The sequence below is a fragment of the Mastigoproctus giganteus genome, chromosome 12, assembly GCF_048544385.1.
Source record: "Mastigoproctus giganteus isolate SK-2022 chromosome 12, ASM4854438v1, whole genome shotgun sequence".
Lineage (NCBI taxonomy): Eukaryota > Metazoa > Arthropoda > Arachnida > Uropygi > Thelyphonidae > Mastigoproctus > Mastigoproctus giganteus.
The window spans coordinates 92306638-92333923 of NC_143586.1; the positions used below are offsets into that span (position 1 = coordinate 92306638).

Here is a 27286-nt window from a genome sequence, read left to right on the forward strand (position 1 = left end):
AATTAAAAAAAAAAGTGGATTTTAGATTTTGGCCTTTCAAAAGTTCCTACCTAAATAGTTTGCTAAATTGATTGTTAAAAATTTTGAAAAATGCACTGGCTGTTGTACCCTACTGTCTCTAAAAGAATAATTGAAATGAATTGGTTGTTAAAATACTGGTGGTAAGCACCACATCGATGCTGATTGATTGACAATTTATTAGGTTGATATTTTTCAAGTCATTTTGTTATTATTTATTTTATTTTATTTTTTTCAGACAATACCTTCTTTCACTTCTTGGCTCTTCAGATGCTCCAATTTTAGTTCAGGTAACCAGGTTAGTTTGAAAAACATTTCTTTGGATTATAAATTGCGACTTTGGCTTACATTAAGCTCATTTACATGTACAAAATATCATGTTTTAAATTTTTACATGGTATGTGTTTGATATGCTACTTTTATTTTTTAAACCATCAGTTGTTAAAAAAATAAATTTAAAAAGAATCTTTGCACAAAAATTTTTAGTTTCAGATTAATGACTGAAGCTTTCTACTTCCTAAATATAGACAGTTTTACTAAACTGTTAAACAGTCTTACTAAACTAGTTTTTGCAGTTTGCAGTAATTGTATGAGAACATCTGTTAAATGTAACATGGCCAATTTGCAACTTTTTTTGTGTACTTATTTTGTATACTTTTTTTGTATAAAATAAATAAATATATATAATCTGTATATATGTGTGTATATTCATATATATTTATGTATGTATGTATATTATATATATATCTATAATCTATATATATATATACTTTATTATATATTTTTTATTATTACAACAAAATAATTCTATTTACTATGGATTGTTAGGAATGTGGCACTGATATATGGCATTAATGCTATTGCTACAGTAACAACTGTGTACATTATACACACATGATTTAACCTAATTTCTTTGTATTGGATATGGTATTTTAGAAATGCTGTCAGTATATGACTTTGCTAGGTGTATAATTCTAATTTTTTTAAAAAAAAATTTAGTGGAAAGACAATGTATAATGTATTGGAGGGCAAATTATTTTTAAAAAAATGGAACAAATTTTATAAAATCTGGATAAATAACGTATTGTTTATATAGACTAAATTTGTATTGATAGCAACATTACATTTAAGAAGTGTTCTAAAAATATAAATGTGGATAGTATTTTTAGTTGATTCAAATTCAGGAAAATGGCTAATATTTGCTCATGCAGGTGGTGAAATCGGTTTTATTCTGGGAGTGGTGTTTATTTTTATTTGATACAGTCACAACAAGTGGCAGTATTAAATAAATCGCAAAATTATCCTCAAAAATAAATTGCTTACAAAATTTTTTAGAAGCAATTTATACAGTAATTCCATGTGCCATTCAATTTAGAACAACAAAACCACCTTGTAAAAGTAAAACTAAGAACAAAGAACTAAAGAAAAAACAGTGCAAGTAAAAACAACTAAGAACAAAATTCTTGATTGGCTTCTGCAGAACAATTTTCCTTGTACCAAATTAACGAGAAAAACTGAAGTGATTCAATTGCTACTAATGCATAAACCACAAAGCAAAACATTTAAAACTGATAAACCTTTTGGAACATGTGTCCATAATGCGGTGCAGTTGCCAGTTTATCACTGTGAATTGAAATTTTGTTGAATATATATGATCTCAATCAAAACAATATATTGAAATATGTAATGCTAATGGAAATTTCACATTATTATAACTTTTAAATCTCATACAGGGTGCAATAAATTCAATTACACCTGAAAATTGGTACTTCCAATGTGATAATGTTATTCATGTTGAAAATGAAACTTGAGAGTGAGAGAGCTGGGCTAGTTGAAACAATTGTGAACAAACCTGTAATTCGTTAAAATAAATCACATTCTGAAAATGAGTTGGATGATATTATGAGGGCTGTTCAATAAAGAGTGATCATAATTTTTCATGAATAACCATACTGCTTGCCATTTCCAGCTGAGCTGCAGAATTTAAGACCAAATCAAGCTGCATTACAAGGCAACTGCGTATTTGACTTGTACACACAGTGAGATGTTCGTGTTCGGTCAAGTTCAGTTTTGCTTATGCAACAATGAACGTAACACTTGAGGAATAGTATGCTGCTCTCAAAGGCGCCTCTGTAGCCGGGTGGGCAGGAGCAGCAGTGTGTGGCACACGCTTCTTGATTAGACTGGGGTTTGAGCCCGTGACCACCAAATACGGAGGATGCGGAAAGGTCAGGGAATGACCACCGCATATCCCCAGAGTAATATGGCCTTAGTTGCTAATGCTCCTAAAAACCGAACAACAACAACTCAAATTTTGTTTCATTCTCAAGAAAACATCAGCTGAAGCATATGAAATGTTAAAAGAAGCTTATGGTGAATCTTTGCTTCACCATAAGAGAAGATCATCATATAACAGTTAAGCAACTGGGAGAGATGTTGAGAATATCAGTAGGAAACATATGCAGTATTCTGTTCTCCATGACCATTTGCATGTGACACGTGTTTTTTCATGCTGATTTCCAACACTACTCATACCTGAGCAACAGCAAGTTTGTATGGAGATTTGTCAGGAGCTGCAATGGATGGTTACAGACGATGGTGAGGTTCTGCACAAAATGATAATGGTGGATGAGAATGGCTTTATCATTTAAACCCAGAGAGTAAGCAACAAAGCTCTGTTTAGAAGTCTTCATCATTGCCAACACTGAAAAAAATCAAAAGTTGTGGTTTCTGCAGAAAGGTTATGGTGATTTCTTTTTTTGGCATTCAAGAAATGGGTTACCAGCAGGTTGTGCCACGTCATATGACTGTTACCTTACTATAGAACTGTACTGCACACTTTGCGGTATCATATTTGTCGCAAATGATCAAAACTACACACAGGCAGGTGAATGCTGCATCACAACAATGCGTGACCTCACATTGCTCATACTGTCATTGAGTACTTAGCCAGCTTTAATGTCAGATGTGTTCCTCATCTGCCCTACAATCCTATGATTTTTTTTATTTAAAAAGTATCTGTGAGAAAAATATTTCCCATCGTCAGAAGTTAGCATTAGCATTAGTAGAGGCATACAATGCAAGAAAGGCACTTCTGTAGCCAGGTGGGCAGGAGCAGCAGTGCGTAGCACACACTTCTTGATTAGACTGGAGTTCGAGCCCATGACCACCAAATACGGAGGATGCGGAAAGGTCAGGGAATGACCACCGCATATCCCCGGAGCAATATGGCCTTAGTTGCTAATTCTCCTAAAAACCAAATAGCAACAGCAACAATGCAAGAAAGCAAGCTTATGCAGCATCAGACCCTCTGTTCAAATACCTGTCTCCAAATACCTGTCCAGCTCAGTCTTAAATTTATTTAGGCCATAAACTTCCACAACAAAAGATGGAAGGCTGTTCCACCAATCAACTACCCGCTGGCAAAGGCAAAGTTCCGCACATCTATCCTACAACTGTCTTTCCTCAATTTGAATTTATGCCCTCTCAGGTGATTATTCTGAGCAAGAGGAAGAATCCCATCAGTATTGAGCATGCTCAAACCATTCAAGACTTTATACACCTCAATCAGATCGCCTCGCAGATGCCTGGTACACTGTAATCTGCAAAACTTATGTCTTTCTTCGTAAGAACAACCCTTTGTTCCATTCACTAATCTTGTTGCCCTTCTCTATACTCGTTCCAACAGTTCTACATTCTTCTTCAAATGAGGCCTCCACAACAGAAAGGAAGAAGTAGTACTTGCTAGAATTCGAATAGGACATACTCACCTAACTCATAGTTATTTACTCACTCAGGATGACCCTCCACTATGCAGCAACTGTCAAACTCAACTCACAGTAAACCACTTGATCATTGAATGCCCATTATATATGACAGAACGAAAAACAGCTTTCTCTTCACATCTATATTCTTCTAATAAACTTACCTTACAACAGATTCTCGGAGACCGACAAGATATTAATGATGTTTTTACCTTCCTCAAATTGATAAACAAATAACACCTGATCTGAATCCTTTTATTTAATATAACAATCATGTATCAAATAAGATTGAAATTGGTGCATTATGGCCTTAGTAGCCCTTGCACCAATAAATCCAACAAACAACAACAACAAATGAGGCCTCCAGACCTGTATACAGTACTCAAGGTGTGGCCTGACCATCGCCTTATACAAGGGGATAATCATCTTCTTATCTCTGCTAGAAAAATTCCTATATATCATTGACAAGACACCATGATTTACTCTTGCAGACTGTCTGCATTGCTCAGAAAACTTCATATCTCCCTGCACAATTACCCCCAGGTCTTTTTCATTCTCTATCACTGTCAGCGTATATGGGGGAGGGCGCTGAATACCCTGACCAGTGTAGTCATGCGAATAGTGACCTCCATGGGAAAAAAATTATTTTTATTATGAAAAACATTGAATTTCTGATCACAGATGGTGTTGGAAGAAAGAGGAAATTGGACTGGATGTACAGGTGACCTTTTGTAACTTTTCGTCAAATATTTTTGAGATATGAATGTTTTTAAGAAATTTTTCTATGTAAACCAGTACAGCAATATACTGGCAGCATATGTTTAGAATAATCATTTTGATTAGAGTGGACCAAACTTTGGGAAGCCCTAAAAATCTACAAAATAATTTCTCTTTATTGCCCTCATAAGATTCTTTAGTTATTACCCGTAAAAAAATGTATTTTTACATAGTCTAGAGATATTTTATATGTTCTTTTCTCGCGTTCCTGTTCCCTTATTATCATAACAATAGCAACGCCATATTGGCTGCCATCTTGGATTGGTAACGAGTGAATTGCTTCAAAGCTGTTTAATATTGCATGCTAGCTGAAAATAATTGCCAACTAAGACTGATACTGAATGTATAAAGATGCAGGAATACTTGCATAAACCGCTTGTTCAGTATAATATGAAATATTTACAGAAATTGGATCTTGATTCAACAAATTGGATCTTGATTCAACAAATATCATTAAAAAAAAAGGCATGGCTCCCTCTAGCATTAGCATTAGCATTAGTAGAGGCATTTGATGCAAGAAAGCAAGCTTATGCAGCATCAGCCAAAAAAAAAAAAAAAAAAAAAACCCACTTCCACTTCACCCGTCTGTTCGTTCAAAATACCTGTCCAGCTGAGCCTTAAACTTATTTAGGCTATCAACCTCCACCACAAGGGATGGAAGTCTGTTCCACCAACCAACCACCCGCTGGCTAAAGGCAAATTTCCGCACGTCTATCCTACATCTGTCTTTCCTCAATTTGAATTTATGCCCTCTCAGATGATTTTTCTGAGCTAGAGGAAGAATCCCATCAGAATTGAGCATGCTTAAACCATTCAAGGCTTTATACACCTCTATCAGATCACCTTGCTGGTGCCTAGTCTCCAGACACTGTAATTTGCAAAACTTAAGCCTTTCTTCGTAAGAGCACCCCTTTGTTCCATTCACTAATCTTGTTGCCCTTCTCTGTACTCATTCCAGCAGCTCTACATCCTTCTTGAAATGAGGCCTCCAGACCTGTATACAGTACTCTAGGTGTGGCCTGACCATCGCCTTATACAATGGAATAATCACCTCCTTATCCCTGCTGGAAAAATTCCTGTATATCATTGACAATACTCCATGAGCTACTCTTGCAGCCCTTCCGCACTGCTCAGAGAACTTCATATCTGCCTGCACAACCACCCCCAAGTCCCTTTCATTCTCTACCACTGTCAGTGTAGTACCACAGAGTTGATACGTTGCTCTGGGGTTGCTGTTTCCCATGTGTAGTACTTTACATTTATCAATGTTAAACTTCATTTGCCACCTCTCAGCCCATCTGCTCAACCTTTCCAGAACCTGTTGCAGCAGCATAGTGTCAGTAGTGTCCTTGACAACCCTGCCAACCTTTGTATCGTCTGCAAACTTGGACATTAAGCCCGATATACCATCATCAATATCATTTATAAATACAGAAAACAATAATGGATCCAACACTGAGCCCTGAGGGACTCCACTAATAACATCAGTCCACGATGAGCAGTGTCCATTGATTACCACTCTCTGTCTTCTCCCCCTCAACCACCCCTTTATCCATAGCAGCAATTTGCCTCCAATGTCACACTGCTCCAATTTGTGTAGCAGTCTTCCATGTGCAATTAAAGGAACCTCTATTAAAGGAACCACTCAGAAAAGCTTTAAGACAAATACTGGAGGTTTTATCAATATATAAACATGTGCCACAATTTAAAGCCTCTCCAACCGTTAAAATCTAAATTTGAACTTTAAACACCAGTACATGTAGCAGGTATTGTTCACCAGCATATTACAGCCACAAACTGATAAAAGGATTGACAACCCTGATAATCTGCACATCCGATTATCCGGAACCTCTGCTGATATGGATAGCAGAAATTACAAACTGAAAGAAACTCAGCCAAAAGGGCGGGATGACGAGATAACCCCCCCCTAGAATAACAGGAGGACACAGAAGACGCCTGTCCAGGGACCCCCCAAACGCAAAGCAAGCATAAAAACAAAAAGCTGTTAACAGCAAAAATAGAGCGGGGAACACGCTCCCAAACTGAGAATAAGGACACTCAGGAAAATGTCAATGCGAACAAAGAAACAAACAACGAAAAGCAGCAGGAAAATCCCCCCCAATGGATCCCTCCCTACCGGTGGGCACTGTCTATGAAAAGTCTCTGGCACTCAAAACAACACTGAAATCAATATTTAAAGAACTGGATAACAGGATAACCACCTTTGTGAGGTCGCAAATCGTCACAATCTTTAACAAGACGGAGACTATCCTTTTCAAGACCTATGTTGAGAATGAAAAGGTCACTGTGAGGCTGCAGGCCTATAAAGACTGTGGGGCAAATAAAATGCAACAGCGTGCTCCCACATATGCTGAAACGCTGAGGAGTAACCAAAATCAGGGAAAACAAACTCAGAGCAGGCCCCAAAAAGAGGAAGCAACCCTCTTGATGACATCCAACTTGGTTGTGCTTAGACCTGTGGCCACAGATGGCCCCCAGGGAAAAAAAGAGAACTAGTGAAGAAATAAAGACAACTGTGATGAAGGAACTAAAGGATGACCTCAAAACTACTAAGATAAAGTCTATCCAGAAAACGAGGAATGTAGGACTCATTATTGAAACGGAGGGAAACGAAGACATACAGGTGATAATGGATAACCCAAAAATTGCCACCTTGGGTTTGACTGCAGAATTGCCAAAAAAGAGAAGACCTGCTATCATTGTCTTTGACATAGACAAGGACCTAACCCCGGAACAGTTAGCCACAGAGATCATAAACAGAAATCTGAGACTGACCCCCCCCCCCTAGCAACCACAGGAACAGTGAAACCTGATACAGCTCAGGTACTCCATCAGATCTAGGGCAGGACCAAACAGAAACTAAGTTCTAGAGCTGGCAGCAACTAAAGAATCAAGAGAGAGAATCTACATCGAATGGGGATCCCACTGATTCCAGGAGCATGTGGCAATCCCGAAATGCTTCTGGTGTTGTAAATATGGCCACACAACCCATACGGATACACAAACAGAATCAACCTGCAGTCACTGCTCTGGCAGGGGACACGAATATGAAACATGTCCAAACAAGGAGCAAGATCCAATCTGTACAAATTGTAAGGCAGTGAAAATGGACCATTCGCATTCTATCAGAGACCTGAACTGTCCAGTTTATCTTAAAGTAAAAGGGTTATACCAGTCACGAACCAACTATGGAGAGATGCCCTAAAGGGTACAACAGATCCAAAATTGCAATAATACAGCATAATGTGCAGAGAGCTAGAGCAGTGGCCCAGCAACTTAGGGTCATAGCGGACGAAGAAGCAGCTGACGTCCTACTACTACAGGAACCATATACCCACTCAAAACGAGTGTGCGGATATCCGGCAGCATTCAAAATAGTCAACGACGAGAGTGTGACACCCCTTGGGCTGCGGTTGTGGTCCGCAATCCCAATTATACTGTGCACAAAGCTGTGTTACTAAAGTAACACAGCTTTGTGCACTCTGGGCGACACGTCTTAACGCCATTGGGCCAAATCTATGCTGTGGCCCTTTACAGCAGGCCGAGCGAGGACATTGCACCCATCACCAGGTACTTGCAGGCCTTGACCAACATGCTCCCTGATCAAAGGATCATAATTGGGGCAAATGTAAACTGCCGCTCCTCAGCCTGGCACAGTCTGACCCCAGACAGGAGAGGTACCAGAAATGGACAGATTTTCTCTCGAATTCCCGGTTCACTATCCTGAACAGACCACACCAGATGCCTACATTTTGTAATACCCTGTGGGAGGCGACTATTGATGTCACATTGTCCACAGGAAATCTTGCAGGGTACATTGAGGATTGGATCGTCAGAGACTCGTGGACGACTTCCGACAACAGGGTTATTACCTGCCAAATCAGAAGATCATTAAACAGGCTACTGATACCTAAACAAACACTAAATCGCTTCGCCGTCTGCCGGGCAAACTGGGAAAGGTTTCGAGAGGTCTTAATGCCTGCTGCGGCCCAACGCTTGGAAACAACAAACCAGAATGGGGACCCAGATGAGAATCAAAAGAGGGTAACGGAAATAATACTTGCGGTGAGTGAAGCATCAATGAAGAGGAGAAATCCCAAACCTTGGAGCAGTCCCGTGGTGGACTCACGAGATCCAGCAACTCAGAAGGGAGACCATGAGAAGAAGAAAACTCTTTCAACAGGCAAGACACACAAGGCGTGCTGGTGTATTGACCTGATATATTGACTACACACAAATTATTTTAATGAATAATTTGTGTGTAGTCAATATATCAGGTCAGCCTTATACTTTTAATAATGTTCATGGCAGGTCGAATATTGATTTGACTATAGTTACTCAGGGGTTATCCAGACAAATCTGTCATTGGCTTGTGAAAACGGACTATACGAATAGTTATCATAGATCTTTGGTTTTTCATATTAATTTGGCTGATTTAAATACTTCTTTAGATTTTGATAATTTTGAATTAACTAGATTTACTTATAAGAAGATTAACTGGTCTAGTTTTGCACGGTCAGTGGCTTTAGATTTTTCGGGAGACAATATGGTTAATTTGAATTTTTTAAATGCTTGTGAGTATGCTGCTTTCGTTCAGTCTTCATTGCTTAGAGCCCTCAGTTGTGCCTCAAGAAGACAACGAGTTAAGAGGCGAGTTGTTAATTGGTGGAATGCGGAATTATCCAGGTTAAGGAAAGAAGTATTTTTATGTAGGAAGGCATATCAGAGGTATAGGCGGTGGGGTCTGAATGAGGCTCAATTTTATCATGCATGTTATAGGAATAAAAAGAAAATTTATTATAGGGCTATTTATGAGAGTAAATTAAAGGCTTGGAGAAATCTAGTTACTAGTGTGGGCAATACAGATCCTTGGGGATTAATTTATAAACTAAGTATGAATAAAGTAAGACCTGGAGAGATAATGAATACTGTAATCATCAGTGGAGTGGAAACAACTGATTGGATTACAACAGTGCAGGCAATAACATCGGAGTTGTTTCCTCATGAGGAAGAAGGGGGGGAGACAACAGAGCAAGAAGGCATCAAGGACTCTAATGTAACATACCTTGGGTCTGGGTCTGTTGATATTAGCTTATTTACTTTAGAGGAATTGAGAGCCGTTTCTAAGAAAATTAACATTTCCAAAGCCCCAGGAATCGATTTAGTAGAGAATATCGCTGTTCTTAAAATGATTGAGCTTTATCCTAACATCTTGTTAAACTTGTATAATAAATGTTTACTTCAAGGTACCTTTCCTGGGATCTGGAAAGTTGGTTTGATCAAGCTGCTAGTTAAGCCGGGTAAAAAACCAAATGACCCAAGAGGGTATAGACCAATTTTGTTATTGGCCAATCTTGGCAAAGTTTTTGAAAGATTGTTATTTTTAAGATTGAACCAAGTCATGGATAAAAATGGTTTGACCCTGCCTTATCAGTATGGTTTCAAGAGAGGGCATTCTACGGAGGATGCCATTAATGATCTCATGAATTTCACCAACCAGGCAGAGGATAAGTATGTGTTAGCCATCTTTATAGATTTTACTGGAGCTTTTGACATGGTGTGGCATGAGAGTATTCTGTCTGCATTAAGGGGTATGCAATGTCCAGACTTATTGTATAGGATGATACAGAGTTATTTGTATTGTAGGAAAATTATACTGAAAGCTAAGCATCTACAGTTTAATAGGAATCTTTCGAGAGGGTGTCCTCAGGGGTCTGTATTGGGCCCACTTTTTTGGAACTTAGTACTTAATTTATGGCTAGAACAATCAGTTGAAAATCTGCATAAGATTGCTTATGCAGATGATTTGGTTTTATGTATTACTGGTAAATCCAGGGCTGTGCTTGAAATAAGAGTGGCCCAGGTATTAGAAAGTCTAGTGTCGTGGGCTGATCTGCACAAACTATTGATATCTACAACTAAAAGTGTTATGATGCTTCTTAAGGGGAAACTAAATTATGCGCGACCGCCAAGAGCTTTAATTAAGGGGAGGCAGATTCCCCTAGTATCTGAGGTGAAATATCTAGGTATAAGAATTGATGATAGATTATCGTTTTTCCCACATTTAAATTACTTACACGAAAAAATTAAAAAATTTAGTGCAGCAATAATTCGATTAACACGGTCAGATTGGGGGTTGAAAAGGAAAGTTTTAAATTTATACTACAAGGCAGTCTTCTTACCCATAGTTACGTACGGAGCATCAGTGTGGTACTTCAGAGTTACTAACGTTAAATTTAAACAGAAATTGTTATCGATTCAGCGCTCAATGCTTTATGTTATTTCTAATTTGTGCAGAACAGTCTCAACGAATGCTATGCAGGTTTTGGCCGGGCATTTGCCTCTAGACTTGTACATTGTGTATCGGGCCCATTGTTATTACTTAAAAAAAGGCATTGTGGTTTCTTTCATGAATATCACATCTGATGTCACTATAGAGATAGCTAAAGCTAAGAAAAATGTTCTAACACAGTTGATTGGTATGTGGCAACAGAGATGGGATCTTAGTGCAACTGGGGAGGTGACTAGATTGTTTATTCCAACAGTTAAATTTACTTATAATAGTAATAACAAATGGTTTTTTCCTTCTATGGTAACATCGTTTATTTTAACTGGCCATGGCTCATTGAATTTTAAACTACATTACTTTGGTCTAGTCAGCTCTCCTTTATGCACTTGTAGTCAACGTGAGACTTGGAGTCATTTATTATATGATTGTAGTTTGTATGTTGAACATAGAGAAAGGCTAAAAGTGAAGATTGGTAATTTAGTTATAGGCTGTAAAAGTGACCTTATTGCTAATCAGGATAAATTTCAAGCACTGCAAGAGTTCTGTGTAACTGTTTTTCAACGGAGAAGACATTGGAATAATCTAATGATTACTAATTAAGATTTGGTTATATACATTTTGATTATTTGTGTGTTTTTTTTCCCTTTTAGTTTGTTTATATTGTGTGTGTATATATGTATTTTATTTATTTATTTTTCTTTTTTTTTTTTTTTTTTGCTGGCTCTCAGGTGTGGGCAGCCTGGGAGCGGGATTGCTGGCACCCACCGGTATAGCACTACTTTCGGTGGGTGCGGGATTTTTGTGCATGAGGCACTTAAAATAGAAGACCAGGCCCAGCACCAAGTGAATATGGGCGGCCATTAGGGTCTATTCGCCAACGGGGAGCGGCTGTGCAGGTGACAGCTTCTCCCTGATGGCGAAGAGACCTTCCATACAGGTCTATTTTGCAGAGGTTCTGCACAAAGTCAACTTAATCAGGTGGAAATAGACGGAAGTCTAGGTGCCACCTTAGACATAATAATAATAATAAAATAATAATGCTGAGGTCCAGATACTGAAGGAGCACTATAGAGAAGCAAGAAACAGATATACGGATGCGATGAACAAGAGCAAAGAGCCTGGGTTCACCTGGGTGACCAGGGTTCAAGGGTTTAAACCCTTGAAACCCTTGAACCCAGTAGTAAAAGGGTTTAAACCCTTTTACTACTGAATACGGTGCTGTTTCTTGTATTCTATCTACCTTGTGATCTCCTCTGACCGTTTGGTCGTCCCGGAGTATAAACAGAAAATTTATTTATTTATTTAAATAGTAGCAAGATGACACAGAGGAGCCGACTATACAGACCTTGGACTGACTACAAAATGCACTGGAAAAAGACAAGTGACAATATATTGTCTAACCACAAGAGTCATGATTACCACCAATGGAAGCGAAAAACACCTATAAATACTCGTGACATCAGAACAAAGGGACACTGCCCCAAGACCTTTGCAGCATAGACCCACTACATAGTGACAAAAGGTAGTGTAAGGACTGGCAAACATCACGGAAGGTATAAACACCCCTAAATAATGACAGCCAGTATATTTGATTATGACTCCGAGATAATGACCAGAAAATAGGAGCGAGACCACATGCAGTCTGGAAGGATGACATCCCAGATTTAACCACCTATTAGTGTCCCACCTAGATGAGACTCAACAGCCAGCTTTTTAGGCCTGCAAACTGATGGAGACTACATACGGTGGCACTCTCCCACATGTCTTTAGGCTGTCCCAGCCTATTGGCAACCCAAATCCGCAATCTCTTGAGTTGATCTTTCTTTCCAAACTCTCCTGGGGAGGGGTGGAGGAGAGGCTTGCCTCTCCTCGCCTCCCCAATTTTCTCACTCTGGTGGGGCAAGGGCATGCCTCACTACCTTGCAGGGGCCGTCTACTCTGTCGGCCCCTTATTTCCAATTTCTTTCCCCCAGTCTTCATCCCCCCAAACTTTTGCCTTGCACAGCGTTTAGCCCTACATGTAAAAATCAAAAGAGAACATCAAAATTCTTGCCCGAACCTATTTGGTTTTTAAAACTTACTTTCACCCTACAGCCCCACGTCGCATACTATTAATACTAACTTGTTAAGTATCACTAATTTCAAACTCAGTTTTTTTTTTGGTCCTAACCACTGAAATCCCAGGAATATAAGTGGCAAGACCCGCCAGAGTACAAATATTGGTAGCACCGGCCGGCCTCCCTTTTGGCAGGTATTGGTAACGTCGGGTCTCACTAGAGACCCGCCGGCTAACAGGCTGGACGAACAGTGGGCACAACAAACTACATAGTACATACCCCACGCAGTTCTGCACGACCTGGGCCGCATGCGCACACCTTATCACAGCCTTGGGCGCCTTCTACGTGGTGGCGCTATACTGCCGACCAGGAGAAGAAATAACCTTCGCAATAAACTACTTACAACGACTTTTGGATACATTGCCTAACCAAAAAATTATCGTCGACGCGGATGTCAACTGTTGTTCGCCAGCATGGCATAGTACTACACCAGAGAGAAGAGGTACCAGAAACGGCCAACTTCTGAAGGACTTCCTCATGGGCTCCCAATTTACTGTTTTAAACCAGCCACATCATCTGCCAACCTATTGTAATACCCTGTGGGAGGCCACAAACGACATCTCTCTGGCAACAAGAAATCTTGCTGGGTTCGTGACTGATTGGAGGGTTGAAGATTCGTGGACCACTTTGGACCACCGGGTCATAACCTACAAGATAACAAAGAGTCCTAACAAGAACACCACTAGCCAAGCAGATGACAAACAGATACGCTATCACCAGTGCCAACTGGGAGCTCTTCAGAAACCTACTGAATGAAGTGGTGGAACACAATCCAGGAAGTTTAGACCCGCAAGCCGACCCGGACGTACTGCAAGATAAGACAACTAAAATAATCACAGATACAAGCAACGAAGCTATCCAAAAGAAGAACCCGAAACCTGGAGCCAACCCCTGGTGGACTCCGGAAATCAGTGCCCTCCGCAAAGTGGTAACCAAAAGAAGAAAGGAGTTCCAACGAGCGCACAGGACGTGCCAGAAGCCGAAGTAGAAGCCCTCAGGCAACATTATAGAGAAGCCAGAAACCGATACACGGACGGCATCCGGAAAAGTAAGGAACGAACCTGGGAACGCTTAGTGACAACAACTGGAAATGATGACCCTTGGGGAACAGTCTACAGGGTTATTACCAACAAACTCCCTAGGGGTGAGGTAGTGACTACCACACAAACCCCACAAGGTCAAATGACAACAACTTGGGAACAATCGGTGGACAACATCTTGAATGCCATATTCAAGGAACCGGCAGTCCCAACTCTACAGGAACAAAATCATCTTTGTCAAGAAAACCTGAACTACAATACACAAATCATAGAGCCCCACTTCACCATGGAGGAGCTCAGTACCGCTGCCGCCCGGATAAGAAAGAGAAAATGTCCCGGCCTAGACATGATAGAACCCGAAATACTTAAAAAAGTAATAGAATATACACCACAACTTCTATTGACCCTGTTCAACAGATGCCTAGAGGTAGGAAAATTCCCAACAAAATGGAAAACGGCCAACCTCAAACTTATCATCAAGAGTCCGACTAAGAAATCAGAGTGCCCGAAATTCTACAGGCCCATCGCACTTCTTTCAGTAGTTAGCAAATTGTTTGAAAGACTACTGCACAAACGAATCCTTCAACACTACGAAGCAGCTGGCCTCCTAGCTGGGAATCAGTTTGGATTTAAACCGGGATCCTCCACAACAGAAGCCCTCAGAAACCTAACTAACAAAGTCAAAGAATGTGACAACAAATATTTCCTCGTAATAGCGATTGATTTTGCCGGGGCGTTCGACTCACTCTGGTGGGCGAGCGTCTTGGGCAGACTCAGGAAAGCTAAAGTACCCATCAACCTCTATAAAGTCATAGAAACCTATCTCTTACAAAGAAAAATTGAGATAAACACTCCATACAAAAAGATCGCAAGAACAGTACACAGAGGATGTCCACAGGGGTCTGTATTGGGCCCACTCCTCTGGAACTTGGTATTTTATGAGTTCTTGAGAATGGACCTAGGTGCAGTGGGGGTGCAGGCCTTCGCAGATGACCTGATTTTGACAGTGCAAGCAAACTCCAGAGCCCAATCAAGCCCTGCAGATACTCCAACAGTGGGCCAAGAAGAATTTCTTAACAATTTCACTGACAAAGGCATTGTCGACGCTGCTCAAAGGAACCCTGCAACTGAGACGACCACCCCAGATTAAGATTGATGGGACAACTATCAAGTTTGCTAGTCAACTAAAACACCTGGGTGTCATACTAGACAATAACTTATCCTTCCAACCACATCTCAAATTCCTAAGACAAAAGATCAGAAACTACTCTGCCATGGTAGCTAGGGTCACAAGGCTAGACTGGGGTCTCAAAAACGTACCCTAGCCTTATACTACAAGACAACCTTCCTCCCAATAATTACATACACTTCAGCAATCTGGTATGACAAAACTGCCTTGGTCGTAAATAAGAGAACCCTGGATGCAATTCAACGCACCATCCTCCTCACTACCACCCGCGCCTGCAGAACGGTGATAGCAGCAGTACTTCCACTTGATCTTGAAATCACAAGAACAGGACTCCTCTACTACTTATCTAAGGGAATAACCACCACTTTCTTGGAATTTACAATAGACCCAACAAACAACCATAAGGCAGAAAAGATCCGGCTTCAGTCTCACCTGCTGCAGGTGTGGCAGGACAGATGGGCAGAAACAACCAAAGGAGCAATCACCCACAAGTTCTTACCGCAACTTGAAAAAATCTATCCAAAATCGCCTACTTGGTTCTTTCTGGGGTTGCAAACAACATACTTGCTAACTGGACACAGCCCCTTTAACGCAAAGTTAATGGACTTCGCCCTTGTAGAGGACCCATGCTGTACATGTGGAGAGATCGAAACCTGGGAACACCTCATGTACGACTGTCCGCGCTGACCGGGCTAGCCGAGTGGGTAAAGTACCTGCCCGGCAACCCAAAGGTCGCGGGTTCGATTCCCGCCTCGGGCTTGGATCAAAGTACTGAAAAAACCTTGGGAGGTGCAATATGGCCACAGAAGCCGATGCGCCAACAACTACCAAATCAAAAAAAAAAAAAAACGATTGTCCGCAATACGAGGATCTCAGGTGCATTCTAATCACGAGTATAAGATACCTCCCCAGAGGGCAAGAGTTTCACCTATTGGATTCAGAGGAGGAATACAGAGCTCTGACCAACTTCGCTCAAGAACTCTTCTCAAGAAGGAGAACCCTATATGCAATACACCAGGAGTGAAAGGCGACCAGCCAGATAACAAAAAAAAACATCCTTTAGGACACACCCCAGAATGAAAATTATGTGGAAGCTATTATCTGTCTACCAAGGAAACCCTGCCTATGTACCAACAAATATGAGACCTAAATGAAACTGACAAATATACTGAATGAAGATGAAACTGACAAATATACTGAATGAAGATAGAGAACCAAAACAAAGACATTCAACTTGGACGGGACACTATCCCACGAGTGACTCTACTACCGGACTTATGACTACACTACGACTGATGCAGCCTCACTGCCATGTAGCCAAATGGCGATCTCTACCAGCTCCCTTGCCTGGTACCTTTTTTTTTTTTTTTCCTATCCCTGGCAGGGGGGGAGGAGATGGTCTTCCTGTTTCCTCCCTCCCCTACCACCCCACATATTTCGCCTGGTGAGGCATGGGCATGCCTTATTGACCATCTGGGGTTGCCTTCCCTATCGACCCCATACTTCTGTCTTTCCCCTCAGTCTTCAGTCTCTTCCCCCTACTCTGACTAATACGGCAGCGTAAACCCCACATAACTAATCAAAATTAACGATTTCTAAACTGAAAACTGAACCACATTAACCCCTTCTGGCTTTTCTAAACTTAAGTGCCCCCGTTTTTTTTTTTTTTTTTTAGGTCCTAGCCACGGAAATCTCAGGAAATTAGGTGGCAGGACCTGTCAGAGTGCATATAAGCTACTGGGTTCCTGGTCTGCCTCCACGGGGCGTAAGTGGGGCAACGTTGGGCCCCAATTGGGGTTTAGCAGCTAAACGACCAGAAGAACAATGGTACACAACACTAAACGATCCAAGACCCACACACTTTTAAATCTCTGGCATTTACAGCGTACTGAAACACACCACAATGTAAACTACGCGGAGATGGGGGAACATACGCGGAGATGGGAGAAATCCCAGGTGCCGTCAGACCCCGAACATACTTAATACCTAATGTCAGTGTAGTACAACAGAGTTGATATGTTACTCTGGGTTTATTGCTTCCCATATGTAGTACTTTACATTTGTCAATGTTAAACTTCATTTGCCACCTCTCAGCCTATCTGTCGAACATTTCTTGATCCTATTGCAGCAGCGTACTGTCATTAGTGTCATTAACAACCTTCATATCATCTATAAACATCTATAAGCCTGATATACCATCATCAATATCATTTATAAATACAGAAAACAACAATGGACCCAACACCGAACCCTGAGGGACTCCACTAATAACATTAGTCCACAAAGAGCAGTGTCCATTGATTACCACTCTGTCTTCTCCCACTGAACCATCCCTTTGTCCATAGCAGCAATTTGCCTCCAATGCCGCATTGCTCCAATTTGTGCAGCAGTCTTCCATGTGCAACAGTATCAGAAGCCTTTGTAAGATCCAAATATATGATATCAAAGTTATTCCCTGCATTCATTTGCTTTGTGACCACATCATAGTATCCAATCAAATTGGTCAGACAAGACTTCTGCTTAACAAACCCATGCTGTGTCCGAGCTATAACTGAAATCTTGTCTAGATGATCCTGCATGTGCTTCTTTAACCAGTGCCTCCATTAAGTTCCCTGGAACAGAAGTTAAACTAACAGGTCTATAATTACTTGTGTCGCCCTTTGACCCTCCTTTGTGAATTGGGGTCACATTTGCACAACTCCAGTCCATGGGTACCTCCTCTGAGTCCAAGGAAGCTCTCATAATTAGGTATAAGGGTTTGCTTACTTCCTCTGCTGCCTCCTTTAATATAACTGGATAGATCCCATCCACCCCAGGTGCCTTTCTTATGTTTATCCTCAACAATTTCTCCTCCACTTTCCTCTGAGTTATTACAAAATCATGTAGCTCACTGCCAGAGTTTAATTCACCTTTGGCATTCCCCTCCCTGAATAACTTCATGTGTGAATGTTGATGCAAAATACTCATTTAGTTTGTTAGCCACCTGAGCAGAACCATCAATATCCAGTGGACCAATCTGATTCATCCCGTTCCTTCTAGAGTTTACATAGGTAAAGAACTCTTTGCTGTTTTTCTTTGCATCCTTTGCCAAAGATTTCTCATAATCTACCTTTGCCTTGGTTCTCAGACCTCCATAGTGACCTTTACGAAGGCAAAAAACCCTTCCCTTTACCCTTGATGATAGTTACCTCTTTGAGTAAATCCCACTTCAGCACACTGTGATCACTGCCATCTAAAAAAAAGTTATAAAGACATCAGAGACGATTCTCAAACATGTCATAAAATGGCTTCCACTATGTTTTTGAAGAATGACAGTAATGTTGGAGTAAGTGCATTTCATCAAATGAGAACTACTTTGAAATGGACCATCCAAGTATGGATGATTAATAAAAGTGTGTTTGAAAAATAAAATAAGATATGATCATTCTTTATTGAATAGCCCTTGTACATCAGACTCTGATACTGAGCAACGTGTTTTCCTTACCAGAATGAAGACAACTTGTAAATTCTGTTTATTACCTTCTAATGTTATATAAAGCTGTGATTGATTAACTGAAAAGACTTTATTGTAATATACATATTACAATTATGTTTTTTACTTTTAAAATTCATTTTTAAAGAATAATTAACCATAATAATTAAATTATTAAAGATTCATCTAACTTGCTTACATTAATATTATAAATACAAATGCAATCTGTATTCAATAAAAAGTTAAGAATTTTACAAGGACAGCATTTTAGATTAATTTTTAAAGAAAATTAACCATATAAAAAGAAATATTGTATGGAATCGCTTCTCTTGTTTAATAATACAAATTTAATACAGTAAAATCCCATTCCAACAAATACTGTATTAACGAAAATTTCTTTATAACAAAAATAAATCTAGGATGTGGTAAACTTCCCTCATTATTAGTGTTTTGTCTGTTGTGTCTGCATTCTCCCTCATTTAATATTTCATAAACTTCTCCAATTCTTAAATAGTCTCTGTCCTGCAGTGACCTTGAGTGTATTTTCATGGCTGTGGGATCTAGTTATATAGATTGATTACATTTTAGGGAATGTAACACTCAAATACTTGTAGATAAAGCTTTTTTTTTTTTCCCCTTCTTTTTCTCTAATAATCATATTACGTTGCCACTATCTCTTGAATAACTCTTATTGGTTATTCCTGGGTACGAGGTCATCCACATGCTGTACAAGATTTTGCAGCTCTTTCAGACGCTAAGTTTTTGATAAATAAATAGCCATTTTATTGATTTCATTGTCATGTTAATTTATTTTCTAGAAGTAGCTTATTGTCCAAATCACACTACTTAGTTTATTTTCATTTTAGATAGCAATTTTGAAAGTTAATACTTAGTGTGCATAGAGCCTCCGTTCGTAACTCGCCGCCAGTGTTATAGTATATTAGATCAATACAGAATAGAGTAACATATATCCCGAACTTCAAAGCTTAAAGTATAACTAGATAGCTTAATACATAGCACTGTATTAGGAATCTGTTAGCTTAGTATAGTACAGGCCTGGCCAAGAAAAGTTATTCTGCGGGCCACCTTGATGAACTACAATTTTCTGTTGGCCACACATAAAATAAAACAATCTTTTAAAAATAAAAAATCAAATGCCATAAAAATTTATTTTATTCATTCATTTTTATTATATTAGCATTAGCATTAGTAGAGGCATACGATGCAAGAAAGCAAGCTTATGCAGCATCAGCCAAAAAAAAACTCCCTACCATTTCATCCCTCCATTTGTTCCAAATGCCTGTCCAGCTCAGCCTTAAATTTATTTAGGCTATTAGCTTCCACAACAAAAGATGGAAGCGTATTCCACCAATAAACTACATGCTGGCTAAAAGCACATTTCCCCAAATCTATTCTACAACTATCTTTCCTCAATTTGAAACTGTGCCCCCTCAAGTTCTTAGTCTGAGCAAGACAAAGAATCTCATCAGCATTCAGCTTGCTCAACCCATTCAAGGCCTTATACACCTCATTCAGATCACCTCGCAGGTGCCTACTCTTCAGGCACTGCAATTTGCAGAACTTAAGCCTTTCTTGGTAAGAGCACCCCTTTGTTCCCCTCACAAATCTTGTTGCCCTTCTTTGTACTCGTTCTAGCAACTCTACATCCTTCCAAAAATGAGGCCTTCAGACCTCTACACAGTACTCTAGCTATATAATATCGGTGTAAATACACCATAGTTAACCCATAGATTTGAGCTACGATTGTAGTGTAGAAGGCATCGTTTTAATTGTATCTCATAATGTGGTTGCCTTCACAACAAGATAGCTACTATTGAATTACTTCAAATAAATAACGCTTCTCTAGTAGAGAAGACTACTGTTATTTATTTTCAGCGTACCACCACCCAGACGATCGTTTCGAAGCTTTTTGGCTTCGTCATCAGTGGGCGGGTAGGTAATACAATAAGCCATCTCGGTTGCGAAGTTATATCCACATTATGAGAGATGCCAGAAGGGTGTGGTGGTAATGTATTTGGAAAATTAAATGCACTAGGCATAATCCTTATGGGTTTTGATAATTAACTATATAATATCGGTGTAAATACACCATAGTTAACCCATAGATTTGAGCTACGATTGTAGCGTAGAAGGCATCGTTTTAATTGTATCTCATAATGTGGTATCTTCTGGCATCTCTCATAATGTGGATATAACTTCGCAACCGAGATGGCTTATTGTATTACCTACCTGCCCACTGATGATGAAGCCAAAAAGCTTTGAAACGATCGTCTGGGGGAGGAGCCTGGTAGTCACGGAGTTTCCGAGAATGGGTAACAACAGTCTTCTCTACTGGGGAAGCGTTACCTATTGGAGGAATTTATGAGTTTTTGAGTGGTGTGAGTTGAAGAGTTACTGTCCCTTTCATTCTTGACGACGTTTTTTTTCCTCTTCCACTCCTACTATTACTTTCCCTCTACCTTTTTGCTTTTCTAAGTCTAATAGGGACAATGGTTTGAATAGATCTGGTCCAATGGGTTTTTTTTTTCACATTAAATTCAGAAAAGATCGTCTGGGTGGTGGTACGCTGAAAATAAATAACAGTAGTCTTCTCTACTAGAGAAGCGTTATTTATTTGAAGTAATTCAATAGTAGCTATCTTGTTGTGAAGGCAACCACATTATGAGATACAATTAAAACGATGCCTTCTACGCTACAATCGTAGCTTTAATCTATGGGTTAACTATGGTGTATTTACACCGATATTATATAGTTAATTATCAAAACCCATAAGGATTATGCCTAGTGCATTTAATTTTCCAAATAAATTACCACCACACCCTTCTGGCATCTCTCATAATGTGGATATAACTTCGCAACCGAGATGGCTTATTGTATTACCTACCCGCCCACTGATGACGAAGCCAAAAAGCTTCGAAACGATCGTCTGGGTGGTGGTACGCTGAAAATAAATAACAGTAGCCTTCTCTACTAGAGGAGCGTTATTTATTTGAAGTAATTCAATAGTAGCTATCTTGTTGTGAAGGCAACCACATTATGAGATACAATTAAAACGATGCCTTCTACGCTACAATCGTAGCTCAAATCTATGGGTTAACTATGGTGTATTTACACCGATATTATATAGTTAATTATCAAAACCCATAAGGATTATGCCTAGTGCATTTAATTTTCCAAATACAGTACTCTAGGTGTGGCCTGATACCTTCAGACCTGTACACAGTACTCTAGGTGTGGCATTGCCTTCTATAACAGGATTATCACCTCCCTGTCCCTGCTAGCAAAATTCCTATATATCATTGACAAGATTCCATGATCTGCCCTGGCAGCCCATCTGCACTGCTCAGCGAACTCCATATTTGTCTGCATAATTACCCCCAGGTCTTTTTCACTTTCCACCTCCCTGAGTGTAGTAGCAACCAGTTGGTATGTTTCTCTTCAGTTATTGCTACCCATATGCAATACTTTGCATTTGTCAATGTTAAACTCCAGTTGCCACTTCTCAGCCCATTTTCCCAACTTATCTAGATCCAGTTGCAGTAGCATACTGTCTTTACTGTTGTTAACAACCCTGCCAACATTTACATCATCTGCAAACTTGGACATTAAACCTGAAATACCTTCATCAATATCATTGATAAATATGCAAAACAACAATGGGCCCAACACTGAACTCTGGGGAACTCCACTAATAACATTTTTCGACGAAGAGCAGTGTCCATTGATTACCACTCTCTGTTGTCTCCCACTCAAGCATCCCTTTATCCATTGTAGCAGCTTACCATTGATGCCATACCCCTCCAATTTGTACAGCAGTCTTCCATGTGCAACAGTATCAAAAGCTTTCCTGAAATCCAAGTATATAATATCAAAATTACTTTTGGCATTTAGTTCCTTTGTGACCACATCATAGTAACCAATCAAATTGGTCAGACAAGACCTCCCTTTGACAAACCCATGCTGTGTCTTAACTATTACTGCAGTCTTGTCTAGATGATCCTGCAGTGCTTCTTTAACCAGTGATTCCATTATTTTCCCTGGAACACAAGTTAAACTAACAGGTGTGTAGTTACTTGTGTCACATTTTGAACCTCCTTTGTGAATTGGTGATACATTTTCACATCTCCAGTCCATAGGGACCTCCCCTGAGTCCAAGGAAGCTCTCATAATTATGGCTAAGGGTTTGCTTACTTCCTTTGATATAACTGGATAGATGCCGTCCACCTCAAGTGTCTTCCTTATGTTTAACTTCAACAATTTCTCCTCCACTTTGCTCTCAGTTATTACAAAATCACTTAGCTCCCTGTTAGCGTTTGTTAAACTTCTGATACTCCCCTCATTGAATAACTCCTCATGCGTGAATGTAGATGCAAAATACTCATTCAGTTTATCAGCTACCTGAGCATGATCATCAATAGTCAACCCAGCTATGTTAAGTGGTCCAATCTGATTCATCCCTTTCCTTCTAGAGTTTACATAAGTAAAGAACTCCTTGCTGTTTTTCTTTGCATCCTTTGCCAAAGATTTCTCATCTGGCTTCACCTGCCTAACCTCCTTTGCGACTTGATTACAGACTAGTTTATACCTGCCATAGGCTTCTGTGTCGCCTGATACTTTATATGCATCCCATACATTCTTCTTCTCTGCCACTAACCTCATTAATTCATCTGACATCCATTTAGGCCTAAACTTTGAACAGTATTTTTTAGTTGGAATGAAAAGCCTAGCAGCCTCCAAAATTATGTCCTTGAAGGCTTCCCATTTAGAATTCACTGTTGGTAACATCATCAGTTGATCCCACTATACAGAATTTAAAAACTGTCTTTTACCTCTGTAGTCACCTTTGCAAAAGCAAAAGCTCTTCCCTTTAGCCTTGATGGTTGTTGTTGTTATTTGGTTTTTAGGAGCATTAGCAACTAAGGCCATATTGCTCCGGGGATATACGGTGGTTATTCCCTGACCTTTCTGCCTCCTCCGTATTTGGTGGATCACGGGCTCGAACCCCGTCTAATCAAGAAGCGTGTGCTATGCTACTGCCCACCTAGCTATTGGAGGCCTACTAGCCTTGATGGTAGTTACATCTTTAAATAATTCCCACATCAATACATTGTGATCACTGTCGCCCAGTGGTTCCTTTATCTGCAGATTCTTAATGCATGAAGAATCACTACTGATAATCAGATCTAGAGTATTACTCCCTCTAGTTGCCTCTCGAACATGTTGCTTTAGAAAATAGTCATCCTATAAATCCACAAAAGTCTTGCTAGTGGCTCAAGGAGATATTTTCTTTACTTTGCAATCATTCAGTTTTTTTAAATCTACTTCAATATTGGTAGTTGCACCTCTTAATTGATGTTCTAGATTTTCATCTGTTATTGAAGCTTGAGAATTACTTTTAATAAATTTCATTTTTGAAAAGCAAGTTTCACAAACGTGTGGATTCGAAGGTGCTCAAATTTTTGTGCAAAAAATCTTAATTTGGGATACTTTTCTGCTGTCATATACGTGTTGTGAAATTTGATTTTTGATGTAGTGGTGTGAATGTGTTTTAATTCGTTGTTGCACTGTAAATCAATTACTTCCATCTGCAGAGCTTCTGGTTTGAAGAAGGGAAGGAGTGGTGGGGATTTCAGGAAGTAAACCTGGTCTAGTATTATATTTCTTGTTAGTTATCGTGCCTAGTGCAGCTAGTGAATGATTTCCCACTGATGTAGTCATTAGTATAAAAATCATCTGGCGGGCTGCAAAAAATAATGAGGTGGACTGCAGGTTGGCTCGACCTGGTATGGTATTATCAATTAATCAGTAAAATTTATTAATCTTATTAAATTTCATTGTTAATTAAATTGTAAACTTAAAGGAATCATGACCCAGACTAGAGCAGCAAAACAATGGGCACAAAGTAGCGGGAGTGCTGTCGTATGGGGAGAACTGAAGGGGGCAATTCTCCAATGCATCACAGTAAAAAAAAATGTGCGAAATGTGAAATGTTTGTGGACTTTCTGGAACAGGACATGCTGTAGCTAAGGAGGATAACTTTGTGTGTGCTAGGTGCAGAGTGTGTGAAGAAATTAGGCACTGACTCAGCATTCTGATGGGCACATACAAGAGTTTGAGTTGTAGTCTAGATGCCCTTGAAGAAATTAATAAGGGGCCAAATAAGCTCTGAGCTTCCCGATTCAACACCAGAGCTCACCCCTGTGCATCAGGCAACAAAGTGGCAATCTCCAAGGCAGAATGCAATGGTGCCACAGGAGCTAATTATTGTAGGTACCAATGGTACCTCGGAACAGACGCACATGGGGAAGGATTACCTCAGTAAGTAGCATGCACCAGTTACAATACCGCCTTCCAGTATCTGGAGTTGTGTACGTCCACCCAAGATAACATCTCAGGGAGAAGGGGGAATATATTATGCAAAAAGGATAGGTGAAACAAGGGCAACAGTTGATGACGTACAGCAGATATCTTTTAAGGGCACAAAAGATGTATTGTTGTACACATTGGCACTAATGATCTTAAGAATAAGAGATCTGCAGATTTAATTAACAAGTGCAGATTAATGTTAAAAAAGAGTCGTGAATTACGGTTAAAAATTAGAAATTGTCTGCAATTCTGCCCAGACACAATAGGAAGGAGTATATGATGAGAGCCTTGTCATTCAATTCGGCCCTGGAGAGATTGTGCAAGGCTCATGTGGTAGAATTTTTTTCAGCGTGGTCTGTGCTTGCTAACAGGAGAGACTGCTTCTACAGGGATGGGATACACTTAAATAGAAATGATACAAAAATATTTGCTGATGGTATCAAGGCAGTGTTAAGTGGGTCGGAAAACTGCTAGCTTGGGGGATTCACAGATTAAAAGATTAACAGTAGCCGCAGGCAGAGGTGAAAGCGATTCTTGCAGTGTTTCTGTTGGAATGAGCAGCAGCCTAGAGAGCAAGTTGCTGGAGATTTCAAGAACTGCTGGGAGTCATCATGGAACAATTAAATACCTGGACCACGTTAGGATAACTAAGAGTAACAACAGATGAATGTATACTTGCATGTACAACAATGCTAAAAGTATAGTAAATAAATTTGAAGTGCTGGTCAAGACATGAAAGTTAGATATTGTTGGGATATCAGAGACATGGTGTCACAGATATATTCAGTGTAGATTTCTAATTTGGTGAGTACAACGTGTACAGAAAGGATAGACACGGTGTGAAGGGACACAAATAATTATAGACCTGTTAGTTTAACTTCTATTCTGGGGAAAATAATGGAGTCACTGGTTAAAGAAGCATTGCAGGATCATTTAGACAAGACTGCAGTAGCAGTTCAAACACAGCATGGAGAGGTCTGTCTGACCAATTTATTATTAATATTATTATTAGCCAAATGGTGCAAGAAAGCCTGAGGCTTATGCTGCACCAGCCAAAAAAAAAATTCTGAGTTACCCTGAGAGAGAGAATAAAAAATCAGAAGTAGAAGGTAATCACCAAGAAAGAGAAGAATGATGATATCCAGCTCAGGAACCTGGGTGTGCCAAGCCCATACTCACCAGATGTGATCCCCTGGGTTTTGACTGGATACTACGATGTGGTCACAATGGAACTGGATGCAAAAAATAATTTTGATATCATATACTTGGATTTTGGGAAAGCTTTTGATACTGATGCAGATATGAGACTGTTGTACAAATTGGAGTGGTATGGTATTAAGGGCAAGTTGCTACAATGGATAAAGAGATGGTTGAGTGGGAGATGATATAGAGTTGTAATAAATGGACACTGATCTTTGTGGACTAATGTTATTAGTGGAGTCTGCCAGGGTTCACTGCTGGGCCCATTGTTTTGTGTATTTATCAGCGAAATTAATGAAGGTATATCGGGCTTAAAGTCCAAGTTTGCAGATTATCATCTGCAAACTTGGACATTAAGCCCAAGATACAAAGGTTGTATCTTGGGCTTAATAAGCCTTAGATGCAAAGGTTGGCAGGGTTGTTAATGACAGAAAAGACATTATGCTACTGCAACAGGATCTAGAAAAGTTATGCAGATGAGCTGAGAAGTGGCAACTGAAGTTTACATTAACAAATGCAAAATACTGCATTTCTCTTGGGTAGCAGTAACCCAAGAGAAATGTACCAACTGTGTGGTGGCTACACTCAGGGAAGTGGAGAATGAAAAAGCCCTGGGGAGTAATTGTGCAGTTAGATATGAAGGTCTCTGAGCAGTGCAGATGGGCTGCCAGAGCAGGTCAGTGGAATCTTTTAGCATTAGCATTAGCATTAGTAGAGGCATTTGATGCAAGAAAGCAAGCTTATGCAGCATCAGCCAAAAAAAAAAAAAAAAAAAAAAACCCACTTCCACTTCACCCCTCTGTTCGTTCAAAATACCTGTCCAGCTGAGCCTTAAACTTATTTAGGCTATCAACCTCCACCACAAGGGATGGAAGTCTGTTCCACCAACCAACCACCCGCTGGCTAAAGGCAAATTTCCGCACGTCTATCCTACATCTGTCTTTCCTCAATTTGAATTTATGCCCTCTCAGGTGACTTTTCTGAGCTAGAGGAAGAATCCCATCAGCATTGG

The 27286-nt window shown here is 39.8% G+C and overlaps 1 protein-coding gene across 1 annotated transcript in view; it reads left to right on the forward strand.

The window, feature by feature from the left end:
* The window catches only part of LOC150077276 (protein saal1-like), a 242943-nt gene that overhangs the window by 141368 nt on the left and 74289 nt on the right, over positions 1 to 27286 (forward strand). Inside the window, exon 8 of the mRNA XM_090385838.1 lies at positions 257 to 316. Coding sequence (XP_090241964.1) covers positions 257 to 316 — 60 coding nt within the window. The remainder of the gene's footprint in view (positions 1 to 256; positions 317 to 27286) is intronic.